This window comes from Podarcis raffonei, chromosome 9 (assembly GCF_027172205.1).
Source record: "Podarcis raffonei isolate rPodRaf1 chromosome 9, rPodRaf1.pri, whole genome shotgun sequence".
Lineage (NCBI taxonomy): Eukaryota > Metazoa > Chordata > Lepidosauria > Squamata > Lacertidae > Podarcis > Podarcis raffonei.
Genome location: NC_070610.1, coordinates 30146156 through 30170539, shown reverse-complemented (window position 1 = coordinate 30170539; position 24384 = coordinate 30146156). Strand labels below are relative to the sequence as shown.

At 43.0% G+C, this 24384-nt stretch overlaps 1 protein-coding gene across 3 annotated transcripts in view; it reads right to left on the bottom strand.

Annotated features, from left to right (window-relative positions):
- Positions 1–23535, bottom strand: part of ACSL1 (acyl-CoA synthetase long chain family member 1) — a 41491-nt gene extending 17956 nt beyond the window's left edge. Inside the window, exons 1-6 of one of the 3 annotated variants that reach the window (XM_053402502.1) lie at positions 23452–23535; positions 11587–11821; positions 4110–4224; positions 3679–3743; positions 2579–2680; positions 110–209 (exon numbers count right to left, since the gene is read on the bottom strand). In XM_053402502.1, coding sequence (XP_053258477.1) covers positions 110–209; positions 2579–2680; positions 3679–3743; positions 4110–4224; positions 11587–11781 — 577 coding nt within the window. In that variant the 5' untranslated portion in view covers positions 11782–11821; positions 23452–23535. Of the gene's footprint in view, positions 1–109; positions 210–2578; positions 2681–3678; positions 3744–4109; positions 4225–11586; positions 11822–23102; positions 23183–23447 lie in introns of those variants that run through there. The other 2 variants (XM_053402504.1, XM_053402503.1) reach the window with 2 other exon arrangements.
- Positions 23536–24384: the final 849 nt, after the last annotated feature.

Sequence of the window (24384 nt, the reverse complement as noted above, 5' to 3'; positions counted from 1 at the left end):
CTGCAAAGTTAGTTGCATTCTGTGATGTTTAGGTTATGGTGGGTAGACTTTTTAATAGTGATTGTATTACAGACAAGTGTATTCATTTGTTGAGGAATGCAGAATATACCTTTATTTACAATGTAAGTAATAGCTTCAGTTCCAAGGGTGTCGTAGAGGGGTACAGCCACCATAGAGTAAGAGTAGCATCCTTGTTCAATGATAACCCACTGCAAGAGAAGCAGAGTTAATGTAGTGCTTATTTGCCAAGCACAGATGCTACAGCCAGCTGGCCTGGTTTAGGTATTTTCACACTAGCATTCAAACAGTGACTCAAGTATGCCAGTGTCAGCCTTGTTTGTTTGCAAAGCAAGCTGCTGGCATCAACCGAGGTACGCAGCAGTAAGGAGAAAAGTCAACGCTTTTGCAATTCAAGTTTCCTTTATGAATACTGTCATGGAAGCTAAGATGCCATTCACGCAGCTATTTCCAGCTTGTGATCGGTGCTGTTTAGCCAGCCCATGCATGCGAGTGTTTGGCACAGATTTGTTGTTATGATAACTTACAAGCCAGCTTTTGCTGATGCAGTTTGTTGCATTCTGCATGTGCATAATAACCAGTTCAGTCACAAGCTGAGAGTCTGAACAGACACCAAGATAAGGAAGAACTATTACCCCCCGACACACACAAACAGTCCTGGAACAGTCTGTTAATATATCATTGGAGTTGGACGTACATATTCGTGTTGAAATATTTTGAAGTCTGGAGTACTGAAAAAAAGAACATTACAGTGGAACCTCGGGTTGCGGACATAATCTATGATGGAGGCATGTCCGCAACCCACCACGTTCGTAACCTGCAGCGCTGCATCTGCACACACGTGTGACGTGATTTAGCGCTTCTGTGCATGTGCGAGCGGTGAAACCCAGAAGTAACCCTTTCTGGTACTTCTGGGTTTCCCGTGGTCCGCAACCTGAAAACATGTAACCCGAAGCGTTTGTAACCCAAGGTACCACTGTACTTCTGCATCTTGTTTCTCAGGGTTACTTCACATTGCCCCGGTGGGAGGAACTGGACATAGTAAACACAGGTCTGCTGCTGAAAATGATATAAAGAGTTTCCCTCTCCTCTTCTTTGTAATACAGTACTGGAAAAGTGTGGTGAGATCACATCATACATTTGACAGCTGCAAAGGCATGGAGTGGTTAAAGAAGGGATATTGCTCCACAACAGTCGTATCTGCTTCCATCTTATATACATGTGTTGCTATCAAATCCAGTTCCCTGCCACATGAATTTGTTCAATACAAGGATTTAGAAGAACACATTACAATTCCTTATGCATGTAAAAAGCAACCACTTGTACAAAGAGTATTTTAATGCAATGTGCATCAGGAAGTGCCATAGGAGGGCACTTCCATCATTATATGTTGCCATGAACCTAAAGGATAAAGCTGATTTAAGCAAGTAATACTATAATAAGCAAGCTAACCAATGGTTAAAGCTAAGCCATATGCTAATGCTTTCTTAACTAAAGTCCCAGATATTTTCCACACCTATTTCTCTATAATGTGCTGTATTGTATTACTGGATCAATCAGTTCAATGGAACACCTTTCCTAAAGAGTAGCACATTAGATTAAGAGATAATGTTGGAAAAAACAAATGCCAACAAAAACAATGCAGAAAACAAACTCCCTGAACTAGTATTGAACTGAAAGAAACGTTTGGTATCTTAGCTACCACAGTTGTTATGACTCAGTTTTGTGGTCTGTTAGTATCAAGTCTTAGAGGCTTGCATTGTCTGCAGTTCACAATTCAAATTTCCATAAAGGGTGCATATGAAGGAACAGTCTCCCTCTGAAAAACATCTCAGTTATAAAGCTATGTACGTACAAAGGATTGCTGAAAGTTAGCTAATGAGCAATTAGTTCCACCCTGGTATGAGCCTGGTATGAGCTTGGTAGGGCTTGGTATGAATTCTTCTTACACATTGTGCAAGTTTATAGGTGCACTGCATTACAATACTTTTTGTACAAGTTTTTTGTTTTCTTTTACACACATAAGAAACTTCAATGCATTCTTAACAACAGAATTTGTAAGTGCATATCCAGGTGTGTAAGAGTTGATATTGCAATTTAGGGCTCGGCAATATCTGGTTTTCAACATCATGATATATCAGCAGCTAAATATCAGTATATGCTGATATATCACAGTGTCTGAAAAGTATCTTGTCTGCTTCTTCCTCCCCACCTTAGGGGAGGAAGAAGCAGCCAAGATATATCACCCAGCTCCATATTGCTCTGGTGTCTGAAAGTAAGAACAGTATGGGGGCTTGATCAGCTGAGGGGTGGGCAGCTTCCTTGCAAGGGGAGACCAAACCCTTGATTCTGGCTCCCAGGTGAATTGGTTTCCTAGTAAGATGTGATTTTTACGGACGATGGCAACCTCCCAACCATTCACTCTGTACTGGTGCTGCACTGTGTACAGGGCTGGGTGAAATTAGGATCATGGAAGCTCATCTTCCCAGGGACGCAAAGCTATACAACTGGACTACCTTATTCCACAAGCGTTATCAGCCTAATGATGGCCTTTGATTACCTCAGGTCTGTTCTGTGAAAAGATTCCTATGAACTGATCAGGAGATGGTTTGAAGCCTCTGTTCAGAAGTGCTGAGCCAACACATTCTGCTCTTTCTGCAACCTGGGGGAAAACACACGTCTGTGTAAAGGTGCACCACTTACCAATTCTGTGAAAGCATGTAGGAGTTTACTGTTCAATTTTCCATTTTATCCCGCTCAGCCTCTTCAGTGACCTTAGCCACTTTACACATTTCGCACAGGTACTGGCCAATGCTTAAGGGAAGCTATATACCATTAATTAGTAGGATGGAAGCCTGTTTTTTAAAAGCCAGGTATCTGCTCTAAAAAATTATGCCTAGGCAGAGCTAAGAATAATTCCACAACTGCCCTGGCCATTAAATTCACAAGCCACATAGAAGAATCAGATTTTAAATGAGCTGAGACATACTCAGTTTGAATACGTAGGTGGGAATGCTGTTAAGTCTGTTTAGCTAAGAATACAAAAGCTTAGTATATGAAATATTATAGGGATCACACACAGGATCAATATTTCCAACACGTAATATCTCTCTTGTGATATATATTAGCCAAGTTACAATGAAACACGGTGGCTTAGATTCTAAGATAAGCTGACTTGAGAAAGTTAATTGAATAAAGTCCTCCCCCTCAAAAACAAACCAATCAGATGTCTGCTATCGCCCAAAGTTCCCACCCATTCTGGGTAATTTCCCCATTGTGCACAGGGTCTGGAGTCTCTGACCCCTCCAGACAGGCTTTTTAGGGATTGAAAGAGAAAGGAAGGGACAGGAAATATAAGGAAGTTAACAAAAGGAAAAACTGATTAGAATTCAAGTTTTGAAAGATACTTGAAAGTGTCTGTTGAACTATAGATTAGGCAAGTGTGTAACACATAAAGCCTGGATACTAGTGAAACTTAACAACAATTTTGTATTAAATATAAACATAAAGAACATAGGCCACTTAAGTATGCACCCAATAATTGTGGCTGTTGAACTTCCCTCATCCCAACATTTTTGAAAGGAAATAACTTGATTGCTGTAAGCATCAAAAGAACCAAACACCAACCTCATCAACATACACAAAGTTGTGTCCACTTACCTCCTTGTAAGAGATCCATTCATATGGTTGATTTGGTTTCCTTACACCCAAACAAGGGCCATTGTCTACAGTGATAAAAGTTTAAAAAGTTTAAAAATTTTAGCAACTAAAAAGGAAAAGAAAGAAAAACAGGGGAGATTCTACATCACTCCACCACCAGATGGTTCAATCTAGTCCCCCCCCAAAAAAAATGATTCTAAAGTTAAAAATTCATGTGCAAGGCTTAATTACTCACAATGTCAATATTGCAACCATCATGATAGACAGTTCTCACTTTAAACTTCAATCATCAGGTTCTGAAAGTTTAGCTGATTACTATTTGCTATTCCAGCAGACAGTGTTTTACTGCACTATGAAAGCAGTCAGCTACTGTTTCTTTCAGGTGACTAGAGCACTGTTCCAGTTTGCTTTCCCAAAGCATGAATACTCACTTGACACATGCATTCCTCTTTGGAAGACATCATAAACTGTCTTCACATCATCATAGTAGTATGACATTGTCTCATCACTATCAAGTAGTGATGATCTTCGGGCATGGTCTTCACCCTGTATATAAAAGAAGGTTAAATTACACATTTCTTTCTCCAAAGCGTCCTGTGTGACACTTGATGTCAGACAGTAACAGCCAAGTGACTAGGTTGTTGCAACAGTTGATTGAATTAGGAAGCATGTCAATGAAAGAAGCAAAACTCTGGCTAAAATGTGTGACAGATATAAATTCAGATCCTATCTCATTTCATTTCTGCTACAATGCTAGGGCATCACAGATAGTTAAATCTAAGTTCAGCTGTATTTGGTTGATACAGACATAAAAACAAAAATTAGTGCTGATAATGTAGTCTAGTTGCAGTTTGCAGAAAGGAAGTGCATTCTAGAATTAGTCATCCTATGTTTATAAATTTGCTTGAATAGAATAAAATGTTGAACTTAAAAAGGGGCTGCCTGCCTTTTTGCAGTCATGGGCACATCTGCAAACTATTGTGGGCAACACACACACACCACAACCTATTCCATTGCTAAACAAAATGCTTCTTTCAAGCCTAACATCAAAGGGGATGAGGGACCCAGTGGGAACATGTGTGTTTGTGGACATCACATTGGCAACTCCTGCTCTACACACTACAAGGTCAATGAGTCACTGCAAAAGGTTGGTTTCTCGTTTCCACTTAAACTAGACCAAAGTTGAGAAAAGTCTAACATTATGCTGCAATAACTATATCATCTTTTGCAATTGCCTTGTTCCAAGGCAGTGGTAGCCAATGTAATGCCCTCCAGATGATGCTGAACTACAATTCCTATCATCCCTGACTACTGGCCAAGCTTGCTGGGGCTGATGGGAATTGTAGTTCAGCAACATCTAGAGGACCAAAAGTTTCTCACACCTGCTTTAGAACCGCTGACAAAAACTTTCTCAGAAAACAGATTTCTCTTTAGTACATTATTGAAGTATAAGAATTGCACCTGTGCCCTAAACATTTGTACAGCATGTATTTTAACCCCTTTCCACTGTAATACACACTGCTCACCTTGCAAAGAAGGTAATTGTCTGGAAACACCTTTTTGGTGTGTTTACAAACAGCTCGCTCGGGAAAAGAATTTTTCATTGTAAAACTGGTTCAGCTGGTTTCAAACTAGTTCTCACACAGTTTCATATTCAAGAACAGACATCTATATAAAATACTACTTGAGTTTTACATGAAAGTTTCATTGAAACAATTAGTCAGCTGATCAAGTTTTCAAAGTGACATTTTATGAACTAAAAGCTCCTCGTCATCATTACAGAATACTATACGCTTCAGTGAAGGCCTGCTTTGTAAGTGGACGTCTTGTGATCATGATCACTCACTATCCCAGCAACCAAAAAACCCCAAGATAAGAAATGCCTCAAATAAGAAATGCTTTATTTGCATCTTTCCTATCTAACACATATGACTAATTGATGGCAAAGTGCTCTCTAGTCAATGAGAAGCTTACAGGCTTTCTTCCTATGTTCTCATTTACCTTGCTGCTTAGGGCCATTTCACACATTATTGTGAGAAGTGAAGTTACAGGAAACCAGGCAGAGGACCTTCTTGGCAGTGGCACCCTCCCTGTGTAATGCCCTCCTATCAAGATGTCAAGGAGATAAATAACTACACAACTTTTAGAAGACATCTGAAGGCAGTCCTGTATCAGGAAGCTTTTAATGTCTGACATCATATTGTGATTTTATATGTATTGGAAGCTGCCCAGAGTCGCTGGGGAAACCCAGCCAGATGGGCGGGGTATAAATAACAAAATGACGAAGAAGATGAAGCTGCAATAGCAAAACCTGAGTTTGTCCCAAGGTGGTAGAAGTGGTTGTGGTTCCTTGAAAGAGCACTATCTGTATCATACACATGTGCTGTATCCATAATTTTAAGATGTAACTGTACACAGTACCATAAAAAAAATGCCTCAGGTCTGCATGGCTTTTTATCTTAAAATATAAGCAGGATAATCAAAGTTAACCACATCCCATTGTTCTTTAGGCAGAAGCTTGCATCCATACAAGCTAGCTGGAGAATAACTGCCCTACAGACTCTGGTTTATTGCACGAAGCAGTGCTGCTAAGGAAAACTCTCTAGCAAGTGAATACTTGGCATTTAAACTTCCTAAGTCCAGTACTTCATACAGAAATCCTCGCTGCCACCTTTTAAAGGTGTATCGGTAGTATTTCCTGTAGGAGAAATGGGGGTGAGGTGAAGCTCAGAAAGGATGAGCTTTCATAAGACTACCAAGCGTAGTAACATAGGAAGCCACCTTATACAGTGCACACAAGGCTATTTACTCTACATCCAGTGTGCTCCCACTGCTGGGTTTGTGAAGCAGTGTACACACGTTAGCCACAATCCACATCTGTCCTGAAGTTCCTTGAGAGATACTGCGTTTTTCTGTTGTTTCCCCCAAACCAATTTCAATCCAATTTGCAAACGTATGAGGACAACCACTCCCCCTCTCCGCCCACTGGTGTGGGCAGGCAGCACTTGACTTGGAAACACATCCAACTGTACAGATGTGTACAATCATGTGCAGATTTGATTTTAAAGGCAATGGGAGGTGGGGAGTGGACCTTACTGCGTTTTAATGCATACACAACATTAAGTCAGACCCTTGGTCCATTAGTTCAGTACTGTCTACACTTACAGGTAGTGGCTTGCCAGAACTTCAGACAAAGGATCTTATTTGGAGATGCCGGCGATGGAGCCTGAGACCTTCTACACTCAAAGGAGATGCTCTACCACTGAGCTATATACCCTTCCCCTAAAATTCATAGCAAGAGGAAAAATCTAAACTAATTCCCAGCTCAGGCTCTTGAGAGACCACTGCAACTCTCATTGTGCACATGGAATTTTGCATGCTGCTTTACAGCATAATATTCCAGTGCCTAGTTTACTGGCAGTGGAAGGAGGGAGGGGAACTACAGCAGGCATAGGCGGGCCAAGTTTGCCTATGCCTGAACTACAGCAATTGGCCTGCTGTCAGCCAGCGGCTTCACTGAAAGAGGTTGGGAGAAGAATGGCAGAAGTGCCGGTAGTTCTCAAGACTCTTTTGTTGCAGGCACACTTCTCTGGACTGAAAGGATCCTTGGATGGATGCCTGAGGAAGCTATTGTGTTGTCAGCTGTGAGCAAGCTCTTGTTGATTTAAGGAGAGCACACAACCCCAGCCAGCAGTGCCCAGATTGCCAGCCACCCACTAACCATCAGAAACTTGGTATTTTGCAACAGCTATTTGCCAACTACCGGTTTATTAGGTTATGGAAAGAGTGTCAGCATTACCAGCCGCTCTTTTGAAAGAATGCCATGAGGTGGCTCTGTTAAAATCAGCACCCCAGTTGCAAAACCATGACAAGGATGCTGGGAAGAGGAGGTCCAAAGGGACTTCAAACTAGGATTTATAGGAACATTAGAGCACAGAAGGGCAGGCTGTCTTAACAGCAGCAATTGTGAAAAAGGGGGATTTTAGAAGATGTGGCTTTGTTCTCTCTCTTCCATTAGGCTATGTCATGGTTTAAAGTAACAAAATTCTGTGTTGCATTTCAGACATTTTCCCAAAAAAACCCCCAAAGACACCAACTGGTTGCAATAACAAATATTGGTTTGCAGCTTGGAGGACCTAGAAAGGAAGGAAGGAAGGAAGGAAGGAAGGAAGGAAGGAAGGATATAATATCTATGGATATAAGCTAAAGCCTTTAACCCTGCTGCACACATGTCTTTCATATAGAGTAACATTCTGCAAGCAGATCCCTGTCTCTTCCAGCCCAATTGGGGAGAGGGCAATTGGTGGGCAGAAGTGGGAGCTTCTGCAGGAAGCACTGGCTGGTGCTTGAATTGTAAGCAGTGAGAAGGGGAGTAGCAGCTCAGGAGGTGGTTGAGGAGTATGGCTGCACTTTGGAGAGTATGAGGCAGTCCCTAAGGTCCATATGCTTCTCCAGACTTTGGAGCAGAGGATTGTCTCTGACCCTGGACCACAGAGGATGTTGCCTCTGAAGTTCAATGTGGCATTAGATCCTCTGGAGCAGGGTTATGGTATGCACAAGCCGAAATTCACAAGCTCCTGGAGAAAATGGTGAAGCTATTTCTGTTTGGCCATATGTGTGCACTAGCATTAAAAAAAATCAATTTATTTGCAGCTAAGTTCCAAGAATTTTCCAGAAAGAATTGGTAGTTACTCCATGGAAGCAAACACAAATATGCTTCTTGTTTGGCTAGTAGAGTCAAACATTTACATCTGATCACGGTGTAAGGTCAGTACAAGTTGGGCAAGTGAGTGATCCTGATGGGATATAAGGTAATCCTTCCGGCCTGTGATGACTGGTCACCCTGGACCCATTAAGGAAGTGTCACCTAGTAGGAGCAAGAGTTGCAAAAACCAAGAACAGCCAGATTTTCTCCAGGTTTTTCCTTTTGTTTTACATAAACATTGTCTGATAGAAGCTCATTATTTCATTTGATACTACTAGTGATGGCTTTAATGTGCATGCCTTAAAAACAGGATTTCCATCAGATGTGAGCCTTTCTTTTTTAATGACACTAATAGGAAAAGAACGGAACCTGTCAAAATTCATAATTATTAGAAGTGCAAGACCTACAGCCTCATTTATTCCTTGCCATCTACTGAAGTACTTATTCAGATATACTTAACCTAAACTTGAAGGAATTATTGTTGAAGTCTATGAGGACTAGAATCAGAAGCAAGCACATACCCACACCTCAACTCAATTATTTGCCCTGCACTCAGAAATAGTGGTCTTCTCAAGCACAGTGACTTCCAGACCAATCAACTGATAAAGAAAATGAAGTCCCGATCAGAGTTTAATTTCAAGGTACAAAGTGTACTCAAAATCCATAAACCAGATGTACTTTTCCATACACATCAAATTGGTTTTGCAGCAAGTACAATGAAATAGCAACAGATAATAATGGATTTTCATTTGCAAGAATTATTCCCAAGCACGCTGGAAAATATAATGGGCAAGATCTGTTGACTTTTTGAAAAGGACCCTACTAATACCTTATCATACCTAAGTTAGCAGTTCCTATTCAGCAAAAACAGCCCAGTTTATCCAGGATAATAGTTTGCTAGACAAAGCGAAGTATGAGCCAGTTCAGCACAGGTTTGTTTTTTTTATAAACACAATCAGTTTTAATGCCATGAGCCTGAAAAGTATTGCTCCAGTATACTTTGATTGCTGTGGCAAGAGATCAAGCTCATTTCAATTAGGCTGTTTCAGATTTATTTTATTAAAATACTTACAACATTACAAAACATTACAAAATTCCTCTTTGGCTGGTCAGGGTATGGTGTTTAAAAGAATAGTGTAAAAATAAAGATCCACACTACACAGTGACCAATAATTAATGACCAATATCATTAACATGAAAATGAATGAGTGAACCAAAAAATTTAATAGCATATGCAGAAAACAAAGTCATCAACACAATGAAACTGCACATGGATCTAACTAAATGCATATACTGTACAACTAATGACAGGAGAGTGTTTAAAGAAATTCAGTACAGCTAATCAAGTATAATTTTCAGGTGCATTGTCTAATCACAATGTTTTGCATCTCTGTGTTCAAAATGTTTTGGTACCTGTGATCTGGGGATTGCCTGTATCACAGTGTGACAATGCTGGACCCCCCCCCAAAAGCCTGTAGGGCTGGAAGAAATCCCCACAATCCCTGAACATGTACTTAAACAGAAAAGGGAATACCAGAAGGACCCTGTAGATGGAAAATTTCTGTCTATATGGAAAGACGGCCTCCTAATTCACAAATAGCTATGCTTGGCACAAGATGTAGAAAATGCAAAGAAGTTTGCCAAGGGTCATGTCTGGGGCAACTAGGATAGTGAAAGCCTACCCAGGCCCCTTGCTCAAAGCTGCTTGTTAAAGTTGCTCATAGAGGAAATTGCTACTGACCTTTATTTCACACTTGTATTGGACTGTGTGGGATATTTTGACTGCAAGAATGAGCCTGGATTGGAGCCAGGTCAGACAGCCAGGGAAGGAGAAAGCACAAAGAGAAACTATACTCTAAAGCAGGGATGACCAAGTCCCAAAAGACTGTGATCTACTCACAGAGTTCAAAACTGGCATTGATCTACCCCCTTTTGGGGGGGTTCAGGTCAAAGTTCTTGAGCTTTTTTTAAAGAAGGAAAGGCCTGTTTTGGGGGCTGCAGGGCAAAAGTGTTGAGGTTTTTTTAGGGGAGCCAAAGTATAAAGTGATCTACCGGTAGATCACGATCTACCTGTTGGACGTGCCTGCTCTAAAGTATCCAAGTACGACTGTGCATACTTGGTTCCACTCTCTCCAGTGCTGCAAAACCAAAGAACAGTTACAGTCTTGCCAACCTGAGGAGGCCAAATCCATCTTCATTCTCTGTACTAGTGTAAAAGGACTCACCACCTGCCTAGCCCAGAGGGAGAGAACAACACAGAAGAGGCACACTTTGTTTTGCATGTGGTTTTATTAGCAATTTACTATTAATTGTGTTATTATGCAAATGCACTTAAATAAAATGAATAATTCATGAACCTCAGTTACTGAAACTGATTTGGTGAGACCAGCTGAAAGTGAAGTTGTCTGGTGCAACACAGTTGTTTTAACTGTATGGTTGCATTATCTGAATTGCTGATTTATTAATGGTATTAATGGTTTTAATGTGCATGCTGCAAATTGCCCTGGGATCCTGGAAGACGGAGGGAGATTTAGAGATAAATTAAATAAACAGTGCACATTATCCCTGTTCAACTGGAAACTAACCATCTGTGGTTACTGTAGTTGGCCTAAGGAGGGCAACACAGTGCTACAGCAGCACTGTGAAATATCAGAGGGTACATCGACAACAGTACCAATATAAGCCACCTGCCGAACTTTGCCAGCAGGGGTAGGGAGAAATAAGGATCTGGTACACCCAGCCAGAAAGGTTCCTCATCATTGCTTTAGAAAAGTATCTGTTTCAAACCTACATGGCTGCAGAAAAGGTTCTGAGCTGTTTACATCTCAGAAATCAATGGATGCTTTGAACCAAGCCTACTCCAACACGTAGTTTTTCTGCCTTGCATAGCTCCCTAGCCCTCGCTCCTGAGCACATGATGCAGTCATTCCCTTTGCACACTTCCTAGACCTTGCCAGAATAGTCTGCTGCAATCAATATGAGAAAGCTATATAAAATGCTGCAATAGAACTATAAGTTCTGGGGACAAAAGGAATGTGACTGGTATGTACTGTGGGTGGCACGTTGGCACATGCAACCAGATTCAAAGCAATGCCTTAATCCAATAATTGCATCACAGAACAGCTTAAAAAACTCTTTTATGAAACATGCTATGCTAATCTTGCAAGTAAATACGCAAGGGATGAAAGACGGCGATTCCTTACCTCCACCTCCACAGACTGCATTGCTAAATCACATGGTGGCTTCAGAGCTCTGGGTCTTGTGGCGTACCAGTAAGTTGTGAGAGCTGCAAAAGCACCGAATCCCATCAGCGTGTTTGTTGGGAGAGTGCGCACGTACTGCCTTACGTCACCAAGTTCTGGCATTCGCAGATGCCTAAACAATTCATGAGCTTGCATTGTGATCTCTTGTCCTTGCTATTTTTTTTAATGCAGCAATCTGTTGACAAAAAAGAAAAGTTGTGAACCCAACGTGTTATCAAAGAACCCCCTTCCCCCCCCTAGAGAGGGAGATGCAGCTATTCCCATGCTCTACCACCATACAAAGCTGGAAACATCTGCATTCTTGCCACTTGCCCTCTTCCAGAAAGGCAAGAGATTTTGAACAGGCAAAGACACTACATTTAACATTTCTGTTTCTTTGTTAAGGCAGCTGTTGGCAGGCGCCACACTTTGTTAGCCATAGTGCCCAAAGTTTGCAAAATACATTCTTGCTGTATTTTTGTGCTTTTGGAAAATGGAGAATTTGCTGGAAGAGCCAGGCCGTAAGACAAAAAAGCAACAGTAGTTCCTTTCCCTTCTCCTCCATGGCAGCTATTTTTTTAAAAAGAGCCTGTGTGCAATTGTTCCCCCCCCCCCCCCCGTTTTCCTCCAGTGCTTTTAGAGTGCAAGCTAGCCTAAGTTGTGTATAAAAATTCTCTTAACTAAGCTTGTATTGTTATCCTAATGGTCCCTTTAAATCCCCAGCAAACACTGTAGAGTAGGAACAGCCCTTTCTTTCCCCTTTTCCTTTTCCAAAAGCCCTGCTGTGCCTGCTCAGCTGACGCTTCCCTCCACACCAAGGTCCCTCAGGACACGATTCACGTGACTACACTTAATAAGTTTCTGCCCACTAGGGCAAAGGTAACTAGCAGGCACAGTCCATACTTAGCTCTAAGAGAAGGAGGGCCAATGGAAAGAGAGCATAGAGTCACCCCACTGAACACAGAGGGTGGCAGGCTAGGAAGCAAACAATGTTTGCCTCAGAAACTCACAACTGGCAGTGACATTCATTAATGCCCATCACCAGCTCATTCCTATCACCAGAGGAAGGCTGACAAAAAGGCTTTTCAAAGGGGGGGGGGAATGTGTCAGCGTGGAGAGTTTGTTTGCAGAAGCTGGTGGGGTTTTTGGAACAAGGCAGTGAAGATGAAGACAGTTTCACTATACCGGGAAGGAGATACAGTATTAGGAATGCAGTTGTGGGAAAAGGCAACGCAAGGTGGTTTCAAGCCAGGCTCTTAAGACTGAGCTCGTGAATGCTGGACCCATTTGTCATTGCGTATCAATGCCTTTTCCGGCTGTAATAACCAAGGGCAGTTATAGAGTAGCATTGTCAGCTTACCTACTAATATACCAGGGGGGGAAAATCACTCAAATAGGACAGAGCTGCAATTGGGTTTGAAGCTAAAAAAATATCGGGGGGGGGGCAATAGTGGGGAGAGACAGTGGAAAGCTTCCTTCATGCAACAATTTTATCCGGCAGTTTCTCCAGTGTAAGGGCGAAGCCTGCTGATCAGCTCTGCAGCCCTAAGCATGCAGTGGGCAAGTGCCAGGGACGAACTATCAATGTTTATGAGCCATGCTCATTAGCTCATTTAAGGATTTTTGTACTACCTTTTATTTACGGTCCCGTTTACAAAATTTAATATAGGGCACAATAACAATGGTTCTGAAAACAACAAAACAGTACATAAAAGCATCAGTTAGGCTAAGACTTCTGAAGACTGTAAAAGATTCTAAAAGGTCTGGAAGGGTTTATCTGGGTGTCAAAAATATGGCAATGCAGAGGGCCAAGCAAGCCTTGCAAGAGAGAGTTCTCAAAATGGAGCGCCGCAACTGAAAATTTTTGCCACCCACTTCACCTCCAACAAAGGGCACAGTGTATGGGGCAGGCTGATACGGGAATGGCCTGCTCTTTGCACACAATAAAAGAATTTCAGTGTGACCATAGCCAACTTGGTTGCACAACTACTTCACGCAGGTCGTCAAAGAGGCCCCTTTTAAAGGCTTACTTTAACCCTGTCTTGCCACCTAATCTCTCTACTGCACTTGATAGGAGGAAGCAATCAGGTGTTTACATGCTGCCTTAACATTCAAAACCAAGGTCAAAAGGTAAGGGTTGCTCTAAATAGAATTGCCTCAAGGAGGTATTGCTCTTTTGGTTTGCTTCTAGAGTACAGTGGTACCTCGGGTTACAGACGCTTCAGGTTACAGACTCAGCTAACCCAGAAATAGTACCTCGGGTTAAGAACTTTGCTTCAGGATGAGAACAGAAATCGTGCTCCAGCGGCGCAGCAGCAGCGGGAGGCCCCATTAGCTAAAGTGGTACCTCAGGTTAAGAACAGTTTCAGATTAAGAACGGACCTCCGGAACGAATTAAGTTCTTAACCCAAGGTACCACTGTACATGTTTTAAATATCTGAGGGTTGTTTGTGTGTGTGTGTTAGCACTAAGCCAGCCACATTGGGGTGTTTTGGTAAGTAAAGCCGAGTCCAAATAAAATATGCAAAACAATGCTGTTCTTTTTACCACTATTTTGTTGCTTTGTTATTCTTAAGCTAGGGTCGGCAACCTAAGGCCCATATGCCACAAGTGGCCTATGGGGGCTCATTTAACCGGCCCATGGGCCCCCCACTTGGTCGGCTCCTGTGCGCCGCACTAAACCAGCGCAGAGCAGAGCAGGGACCGCCTTCTGCAACACTGGTCAGCTTCCCATTGGCTGCAGGAAGCTCCTGCAGCCAATGGGAAGCTGCGCATGCCTCCTCCGCGCTGGAAGGAGCACCAGAAATAGCGTTTGCACATTCGTGTGTGCGAGTGCACTCCGGCTCACTGCGGGACCGTGAACCGGGCCAAGCCACAAAAACTTTGCCGACCCCTGTTCTTAAGCATGCAGAAAGCTATTTTCCTGTGCATTTGAGCAGCCCAAGCTTCTGCACATAAAAATACCATAGATATGCTTTATCAGCATACATTGGTGGTGAAGTAAGTGTTGATTTGATTAACAGGAGACATTCACTTTTCCTCTTGATTCATCTTTAAATAGTAGCTGAGTTTCCTATCTCAAATTTTAGCATGTATCTAACTTACAAGGCATGGATACCTCAGCAGTTATGTAGTCCAACAAAGCTTATTTGGCACATCACTTTGCACACCTTGACAGCTATTTGTATGCAGTAGACAAAAATATGCTACTGACAGTCTTTCAGCTGAGAGTGTGATAAATTGTACTGTGGGCATTTGATGCAGGCATCTAATCTTTCACTAGGGCAGTCTTTTTCAGACTGCCTTCAGTGAACACTTTCCACATCACTGCTGCCAGACCGCATGCAAATTGCAGAGGATTCTGCTGACTGTTCTAGGCTGCATATTCCAAGTGTTCAAGTGGTGGCTGACTAGACTACTCAGCCTAGCACAGCCTAGAACACACATAACTCTCTTCTGCAGCTGTTCAGTACAGTGGTACCTCTGGTTGCGAACGGGATCCGTAACGGAACCCAATTCGCAACCTGAAAAGAATGCAACCCGCATCTGCGCACGTGGCTCACGATTCGCCGTTTCTGCGCATGTGCGTCATGTCATTTTGCGCGTCTGCATGAGCAGCGAAACCCGGAAGTAACCCTTTCTGGTACTTCCGGGTTGCCGCGGGACGCAACCTGAAAATGTGCAACCTGAAGCAAACATAACATGAGGTATGACTGTAGATCAGAAGATCAATAGTGGTGCACAGTCTTTCAGAAAAACTCATTTGCCACCAATGTTCTCCATAAGAAGGTGCTGGGAAACTTCTGATTAAACTGAGCTTCTCTGGCACAATTTATTGATCTGATGGGAGCAGGGTCCAAAGTGATGTGTACAACTTAAGGTCATCTGCTTGCTGTGCCTTTCAGACTCTGCCTCCACCTACCTCTCCAGTCTATAATGCCTTTCCCCCTTAGTTCAAAGGCTGGCCTAGCAATAATAGTGTCAGCAAAATGAGCAGATTAATTTGAAAGCCTCAGAAGGCCAAGACGGTTTGCATAGTGCAGGAGTTAAGAAGCACAGGCTGTAAGGCAGGATGCTACCAGCTGAAGCCCCCCAGGCTCTTCTCTTCTCTAATAAATAAATATCAAGCCAGTATACTCGAAGTCTCATTGCTGTCCTCTGCAATATGGCAAGAAAACCAGTCTAGCTTGCATCATAGTTGGGAAGGTTTACAGAAACAAAATATGCTTTGATCGCTACATGAATGCCAAGTTATTCTTATACATACTGTAAAGACTTATCACAGTCAATTTACCCCCCCCCCATTCACCAAGCTCTTTGATATTTTGGGTGCGAGGTCTTTTTTCAAAGCCTTCAAATCAAGCCATCATATCCTTCGACTTGCACCCTTTTGTACATGCAACATGCCAAAAATCTACACCAACTTGTTTCCTGAACTGTACATTCCTCATTAAAAGTAAGCCCTAGTTCAACTGGTACTGCTGCTGATTTTGTTTTCGCCCCACCTTTTTGTATGTGGGAGTTGGTGTGCAACAGAACACGCTTGCCAATTTGCCATTAAAATAACACTTAAGACCATATGATAAAGAGCAATGTGACTTTTTAAAAAGAGATTAAATACAGTCAACTTATTTAGCGCCTGTAAAAACCACGCCAATAAGCTAGATGTACCTTATGCAGAGACAGGTCATCTAAGGATACTAGACATGGCAAGAGAAAATTAAGATAAGCAATGAGGTGTTATATACTTCCTTTATTTTGAGAAATATTCTCCTTAGCCTACACTCCATTTGGAAGTATAGCTCATTGAAATTAGCAATTCCTATTTCAGACTTAAGGTTAAGCGTATTATGAAATTATTGGGAAACCTTTTTACATCTAAATTTAGCTCCTGTTGTGTCAAGTTTAGGAGCCAATAAGATTTACTAGCACTTCAGTCAGAAAACACAAAGTCCAACTTGCCGTGGATAAGTCAGTATCCAAAGAGCTTCTGTGATATGCGAACTCTAGATTAGACTGAAGCAGCGTGAGTCCATGCTGAATTGCACTCCCAGGTTTATAGTTTCTACTTGGGGATGATCTTCGGTGGCCTCATGTTGTAGAATTAACGAGTCAAGGGTACATTGTTTAGTATGTTGTATTAGCATTATAATATACAGTACTTGATATATAGCAAACGGGATTATACTTCAGTTCTACACCCAAGAGCTAAGGAAGTAAAGCATTTTTTCAGGCATATGTAATATTGAAGTCCATTGAGGATAAGGACAATATCCTAGATATTACATCCAGGTAACACACACTTTATATGTGGGACAGGACATCTTGTGTATATGGTAGAATTCAACTCTCCCTTTAAATATAATATGGTCGTTACTTAGAGAGTAAAGGGTGCTATCTAACCTAGTCAGTTATGACTAACTTAAGTTCACTGATCTCAATAGGTCTCCTCCGAGTACTAATTAGTCAAATGCCACCCAAAATGTTTAGCTTTAGAAGAGAGTGCTCAGTGAGGGAGCTGTGCATGCAGGTTTCTGTCCTTGTCTTATAACATGCTCAGTTAATAAATGCTAAGCTTCAAGCCAGCCAAAAGCTCCTTGACACATGAATAAGGAAAATACTGAATCAGCCAAGATGTGGTCTTTCCAGCTGAACTCAGCTTTGTGGAAGTCAGCCAAGTTGGCTGAATGCAGCCATTCCTAGCTCCTCCTCCTCTACCAGCAAGTACAATAATCTATTTACAGAAGGCAGAATGTTCTCCTTTTGTCTGCCAATAGGCAGACATCGTTCGAGGGCAACTGTCAACTTCTTCATTATAGCGTTAGAACCCAGGAGCCAATAGCCTCTCTCCCTCCCACTCTGCTGTTTGATTGAGGGGAAAAATAATCGCATGAGTTGCTTAATCAGAGGCATTGCTCTGTTACTGGAGTCAGTTCTACCTACATGGGGCTACTAGAAGCTGTGCAAGTCCCCCATTTAAAGTTCCAATTTAGCCCATCTTATCTTTGGGGTGAAGAAATGCTTAATCAACATGAATCTACTGATTGAAATGGAAACTTTTGCTCATGTTTTGGTTCCCTTCTTAATCTTTTTAAAAAACAAATGCAGGTGGTCATATCTGAGAAATCTGCTCTAAGCCACATTAAGACACTGGTGTGTCTTAAGACAGGCATCAAGCTAGCTAAAACAATTCTCAGTATAAATGAAATAGTTTTTCTATTACTTCTGCAGAATGTAAGTCAGGAAAAAAACATCCCAATAGTCTGGCAGAAGTCCATTTATTGCTTAAAAGCACAATAGGGAAACGGAAAATGAAACAGATAAGACATTATTTTGACAGTGATTAATGAATCAGTCAGTGGTACTCAATTTAAGTTAACACTCAACAAAGAGCAGCAGCCAAGCATTCAGGTCCATGGTCTGGAAGGCTGGTAAAAGAGCAGTTTCAAGTAGCCATTTATGGTTTGGTCTACACAGGCATTTTTTCAGTTGGTACCAAGGCATTTGGGTAGCAACAGTGGAGTTCGTATCTGTGGAAATTTAAGTGATATTTAAATAACATATATAGATGTTCCAGCATTCACAAGATGGAGCAAGAAAGTTAGGATTGACTGTGGTCAAGTTCTGCCTTGAGCAGGGAAAAAATCCACTGCCCTAAAATTCAATGAAGACTTAGCAATGGAGCTTATGAAACAATGCATTGCTAAACACTGAGCATCATCCTAGCTCATGCAGATAGTCTTAAAATAGTTTCACTGGAATGCGTAATCTACCCGAGCATTTTCAAGAAACATAAAGTCTAGCTTTCTGAAGCAGAGATCATTCTCAAAAAAATACGAAGATTTCTGTATTCCATGTAACTTTTCTGACACTTTTCTTTCTTTGCCAGGAGAAAAGTGTGATAAGCACACCCTTGCGCTATGCAGAGGGTTTGTATTAATAAGCTACAAATGCCCCAACCCTCAATAAGGTTCAAAAAGTCTGCTGTTCAACATTGATATACTTGTTCTCAGAAGAGCCCCGGGTTGTCCCTGTGTGATTTCTTTCTTTCTAGTTTTGTTACCATGTGCAACATCTATAGAAACATCTATAACCAAGCAGAGATCTTAGCCACAAGGTTTCTTTTTGCTTGCCTGAAAGCAAGTATAATCACTATTGCTGTTGAAACAAAGTTTGGAGAGCACTTTAAACCTTAGTTTGAGGATGAATACATAAGTTAACTTGTTTTAGTGTCTTACAGATTCATAACCTAGATACAACCTAACTCATTTCTTCATAGTTCCCAACAATTTAAAATGGCAGTAAGTCTTGTGTATCTTTACAGTGACTACAAGTGTTTCAGCAAACAGCACAATCAGACCCTGGCTGTGCGTTGCTTCAGACTTCCAGGTTACTGAGCTGCAAATTATGTTCTCTCAAGCCAGCATCTGGACAACACCTCATTAGGCACAAGCAAACATGACTTCTAGAGAATTAATGTCATAACCTTGAGAAATAGGTACTTCAGAGTCAACATCATCGTAACAAAAAAGGCATTACTTGTGAATGAACTACCTGCCCAAATGCTACTCCACTCATCTTAACATTCTGCACATTTTCTACAAAGAGATCAACTGGTGCCCAGTTACACAGTTAGGACCTTTTGCTCTGCATGTTAGCTTGCTAAATGTAGGTTTATACCCTACCTGCAGTCTTAAGCGGTATAGTCATGCAACAAACACATAGTTAAGGCCACAAGTCCTAACCCTCTTACCTGGGAGAAGCTCCATTGAATTCAACAGGTCTTAAATAGGGAATTCAATAGGGTGGGATTGCACTGTTATTTTCATGATACATTTTGTTTTAGTGTATTCCTACTTTTAAATGTTTTTTCTCAAGTAATCTATTTGTAACTTAGCTGTGGATATATTTGAGCACCTATATTGCTACAAAAAGGCTATGAGTATACAGTTCTTGATGGGCAAATCTTGGTCTCCTGGGGCACATTTATATAGCACAACAATTTAACAGCTAGTATAATTTTGGTTTTCACCAAAATTTTGGTGGTCACTGGACCTGGCAGGGCATCTAGGAGGTCACTGATTTCTCCCCATCCTCCTCCCTTGCAAATCCTTGAAGTTTTACAAACACCTAGGGTAACTAAACTGAAAAATGTCTTTCTTTGGTTCAGAAGAGGTCCTTTCTGTCGCAGTTGCTTCTCTAATGGGAGAAAAAAGCCGCGTGTCCATTAACTGTTCTGGCCCTCTCTTTTATCCTCCTTTTCAAGGAAAACTAGACGCTCAAACACCACAGTTATATAAATACTGAGCACCTAACCAAGCAGCTTAACTTGGTTCAGAATTGTTTGTGCAGATTCATGCCACAGTAACTGTATGTTACTCAGAATCCCATAGGGTTTGCTTCCTGATAGGTGTTTGCAGGATTGCAGTCTGAATTGGTTAGAAATGAAGGCTGGAATTGGTGATCCACACAGGACTGCTAAAAAAGGGACCCCATAAGTTTCCAAACCTATGGAAATATATTATTCTCCTTTCCCAGCTTATTCATTTATATGTTCCACATTCTTTCCAGAATGTGGAATAAAGTAGAAGGATATTAAATGGACTAAGACCTGGGAGATCAGGGTAAAAGTCACCCACTCAGGCACAAAGGTTCCTGTGTGACCTTGGGTCATTCACAGTCTCTCAATCTAACATACCTCACAGGGTGGTTGCAAGAATAACATGGGGGAAAGTGGGTGCGTGAGTGCCACCTTGAGTTCCTTGAATGAAAGGTGGAATGGATATAAATGTAAAACTGATAAATAAGGAACAAGCAAAATAAAATGTGTCTCCCACCTGCTTACTCCCAATTTTTGAATTGAGAAAGGGGTGGCCAAGTTTGGAATCTTGGAAAAAGTCTATCTGAAAATCAAAGAGAAAAGCATTGGGAACACAATCAGCATATTCAGACCTACAAAAATCAGACTTTACATGTGGGTCCTCAGCAAATGCAGTATGTGGCTATCTGCTAGGACAGGTTTGCCTGGGTGGAGGGTACAGGCAGGGTGCTATCAATGACCCTAAGTATACTACATATAGGCTCTGCACACTGAGTTCTCATCTGGACCATTCTCTGCACCATTCTACTTGTTTTAATAGCATTTTAAGTTTGGCAAAGTGTTTGATAGTTGCTTTATCCTCACAGCAATCCTGTAAAGTAGACCACAGTATGATTTTATCAGAACAACCAAAAACAAACATTAAGGATCAGAGGTGAAGCGTGGGAGGGTGTGTATGTGCTGTGGCCCCAAACGCAAAGAGGTGCCCCCAGAGTAGGCTCCTTCATCGGATCCTGGCCGGAAGGAGCTGCACCGAGGCTGCAGCGCTTGGGCCTGGCACAACTCCAGCCCCGGGTCAGGCCTGACCTGACAGTGGAGAGAAAGAAGAGAGTGGGCAGCAGCTTCCTCACCCCTCTCCTAACTCTGAACTGTGGCACGCGCCCCCCCCCCTCAGGGGCACGTCCCATACGCCCACCCATACGTTCTGCCACTGTTAAAGACCAATTTATTAGGGAATGAGCTTTCTGGGACTACAGTCCTTCATTCTTGGTGACTGATGAAAATTTGTGGAACCACATATTTGTTAGCCTCTAAAGTTTTATTTCTGCTGTAAGTGATGGCTAAGCTGGCTATCCTTTCAACTGAAAGTGTATCACAACACCCATCATCCCTGGCTGTTTGCCTTGCTGGCTGAGGCTGATAGGAGTTGAAGCCCAACAACATCTGGAAGGCCACAACTGTAGTCCTATGGCAAGCAAACAAGTAGAAACAGTACCAGAACTTCTGGCACCATAAGAGCATTTAAAAGCGAGGAACCCAAGGGGCATAAGGCCCTCTAGCACAACACGACTCTTAGTAATGATAGTAAATGTTAGTTCGAAAAGCATTCCACTAAGAGATCAAAGACTAATTTTACCTTACTAAAAGTATAGTATATTTTGGATTATCACTACCTTTTTAGTGTGTAGTTAAGAGCTACCTAGAAAAAACCCCCAGCAAGAGTCTCATTAAGCTGCTTTTGGAGCCACTTTGCACTAAGCAATACGACTCAAGCAAACATCCACTCAGAAGGTATCTACTCCATCTTTTACTCTTAGGCAAATTTGTGATGCTACAGGGGTTACGTCTGCCTATTCCTTTATCATACTCCCTCCTTTTCCCCTCTTCTACCCGCCAAAGTGTCCTCTCTTCTGCTTTCTACATACCTGTGAGAAGCTATCCAAGCACCCAAAATAGAGGACATTATTATTATTTTTTTATAAGATATTTATTAAGATTTTTTAAAGTATTACAATAAAATGAAAAAAAATAAGTAACAAAAATACAAAATAAAAATAATTAAAAACACACAAATTTTCCATTGCTTATTTTCCTTTAGCTTGTTTCCCAGACCTCCTCATGCCTCCCTTTTTTGTATTCCACTTCAAATTGTTGGTTCAGCAAATCCTTACCAAACTAGAGGACATTAAACCACCACAGCAATAATCTGACCATCAACCAAAGCTGACACATATCCAACAGTAAAACACCATGAATATGCTTCCAAATGAGCTCTGGTTAGCCTGATCACCATTGTTCAAATATTGAAATGAAGCCACAGCCTTTTATGCTCAAGGAAGAAGATTCCTACTTCAGTTGCTAAACCTGTTGAATATTCTGCACCTATCTGTCACAGCATTTCAGTGGCTTCCTAAAAAAAAACCAAAAAAAAGCTTGACAACTTTCGGGGTGTCCTGGTTTTTTACTTTTTGAAATATGGGAACCCTAAATGGGAACAGAATGGCCTGGTCCATAATAAATTACTATTTCTGCAGCAATGCTACCATTAGACGCTTTTACCTAAAAGCATTTCATGCCTATCCCAACTGCTTGGGCAGCTGTCCAAGGACCGCTGCAAGGCAGATCCCACCTCCAAATAACAGTATCGTTATACTGAGCTGTTCTACCAAACCCTGATGGTGCTTGAGCAAGCCAGGAAAGTTCCATCATGTGATAAGAAGCCAGCCCAAGGGAGAGCAAGTTAGTGGTAAAATGGGCAGCACTGTTGACCTCACTAGCTGCACCTTTTTACAGGCCCATATGCAAAAGCTCTCCTAGTTTTAGCGGGGTGGCAAATAATAATAATAATAATAATAATAATAAAATGACACACATTCCAAGTGCGGTGGAGAAAAATGGATACCTCTCCCCTTTCCTTTCCCTGCACTGACATTCAGTGCCTCGGAATGCAGCAAACGCTTGTCCAAAAGACAAACCACTTCCCCGTCACCATAATGAGAAAATCTGCGTCCATCTGCGCCTTCAGACTCGCCGGGGGCGGCATGCGGAGGAGCCCAGTGCCAGCCATCTCCAGAGCCCTAGACAACCTGGAACATCATCTCCCCCAAACCACCTCCCGCCTTTGCCTCCCCCTCCCCCCCAAGATGCTGCGACCGACCTCGGCTCGATGGCAAGGCTCGTCTGGTCCCCGCAAACCGTGGCGGCGGCGCCTCTCCAGTCGGCCTATGTATGGCGAGGAGGCCCCTTGCTGAAAGCTTCAGCTTCCTGACGTGCGGCTCTCGAGCCAGGGCGACCCCCTCTTCCCCGCCCCCTTTCCCGGCAGCAGCCACAGAGGCGGCGGCGGCGGCGGCCGGGAAGGAAAGGTCCGCCTGGAGGAAAGCGGCTCTAGGCGGAGGAAGAAGCGGGAAAGTCCCCGCGGGCCGCGGAAGCTTCTCCCGCCGCGCGCCGGGCTCAACCCTCTCCTTGCGGGATGACAGGCGCCGGTCTTGGCGGGCTGACTCACCCACCTGCTTTCGTCTCGCCCCTGGCCAAGTGGCGACGGCTGCGGCGACGGCTACGACGACGAGACGCTCTGCAGCTGGAGCGCCCGGCCCGTCCTATTTAAGCGGCCCGCAAAAAAGAAAAAAAGGAAACAAAACAAAACACCCCCGGCCGGAGCTGTGGCGGCAGCGGCAGCAGAGCGTGTGGCTACGTCGCGTCGGGCCCGCCTTTCCTGCAAGCGCAACGAGAGCTGGGGCACTAGGACCCTCAGGAGGCTGGCCAGCCAACCAGACGGCGTCCTCTCCTTTGCGCCCACAGCCAATCGGAATTTGGGAGGACGAGGACGAGGAGGAATGCCGGGCGCAGTCAGTCACAGGGCGCCACGGGGCAGAGCCAGTGGTTCGGGGTTGGCCTGGAACTCGGAGTTGCAGAGGAGGGAGGGACTGCGCGCGGGCGGAAGGGCTGCGCTCTGCGCATTCTCAAGGGACCCACGGCGTGCGCTCGCCTGCCCGCCACCTACCGCAGCTCGCGCCACCTAGCTGTGGATGGGCATTAAGGATCGAGGGTCTGGTCCGCGAAAGCTGACGTCGCCATAAAGCGGCTAATAATTAAAAGGCGGCGTAAGACTCAGCTGCGCGCCCCCTCGCTGCTTGTTGTTGTTGTTGTTGTTGTTGTTGTAGTAAGGAAGGGATTAGTTCAGCGCAACTGCCCCCTGGAAACTGATTTATTGCATCACATGTTCTGTGGAATGAGACCGGCTCAGGGGAGAAAACAGGTTCTCTGGAAGAACCAAGCATCCATCAAAATTAAGCCCTTTAAGAAGCAAGAGCAAGCCAAAACAAACAAAAACAAAAACGTGCGCACACCCCTTACACCGTCAAGCACCCGGCTTAACAGGGCAGTTCTACACGGGTCTACTCAGAAGCATGTCTCCATGAGTTCCATGGGATCTGTGGCCT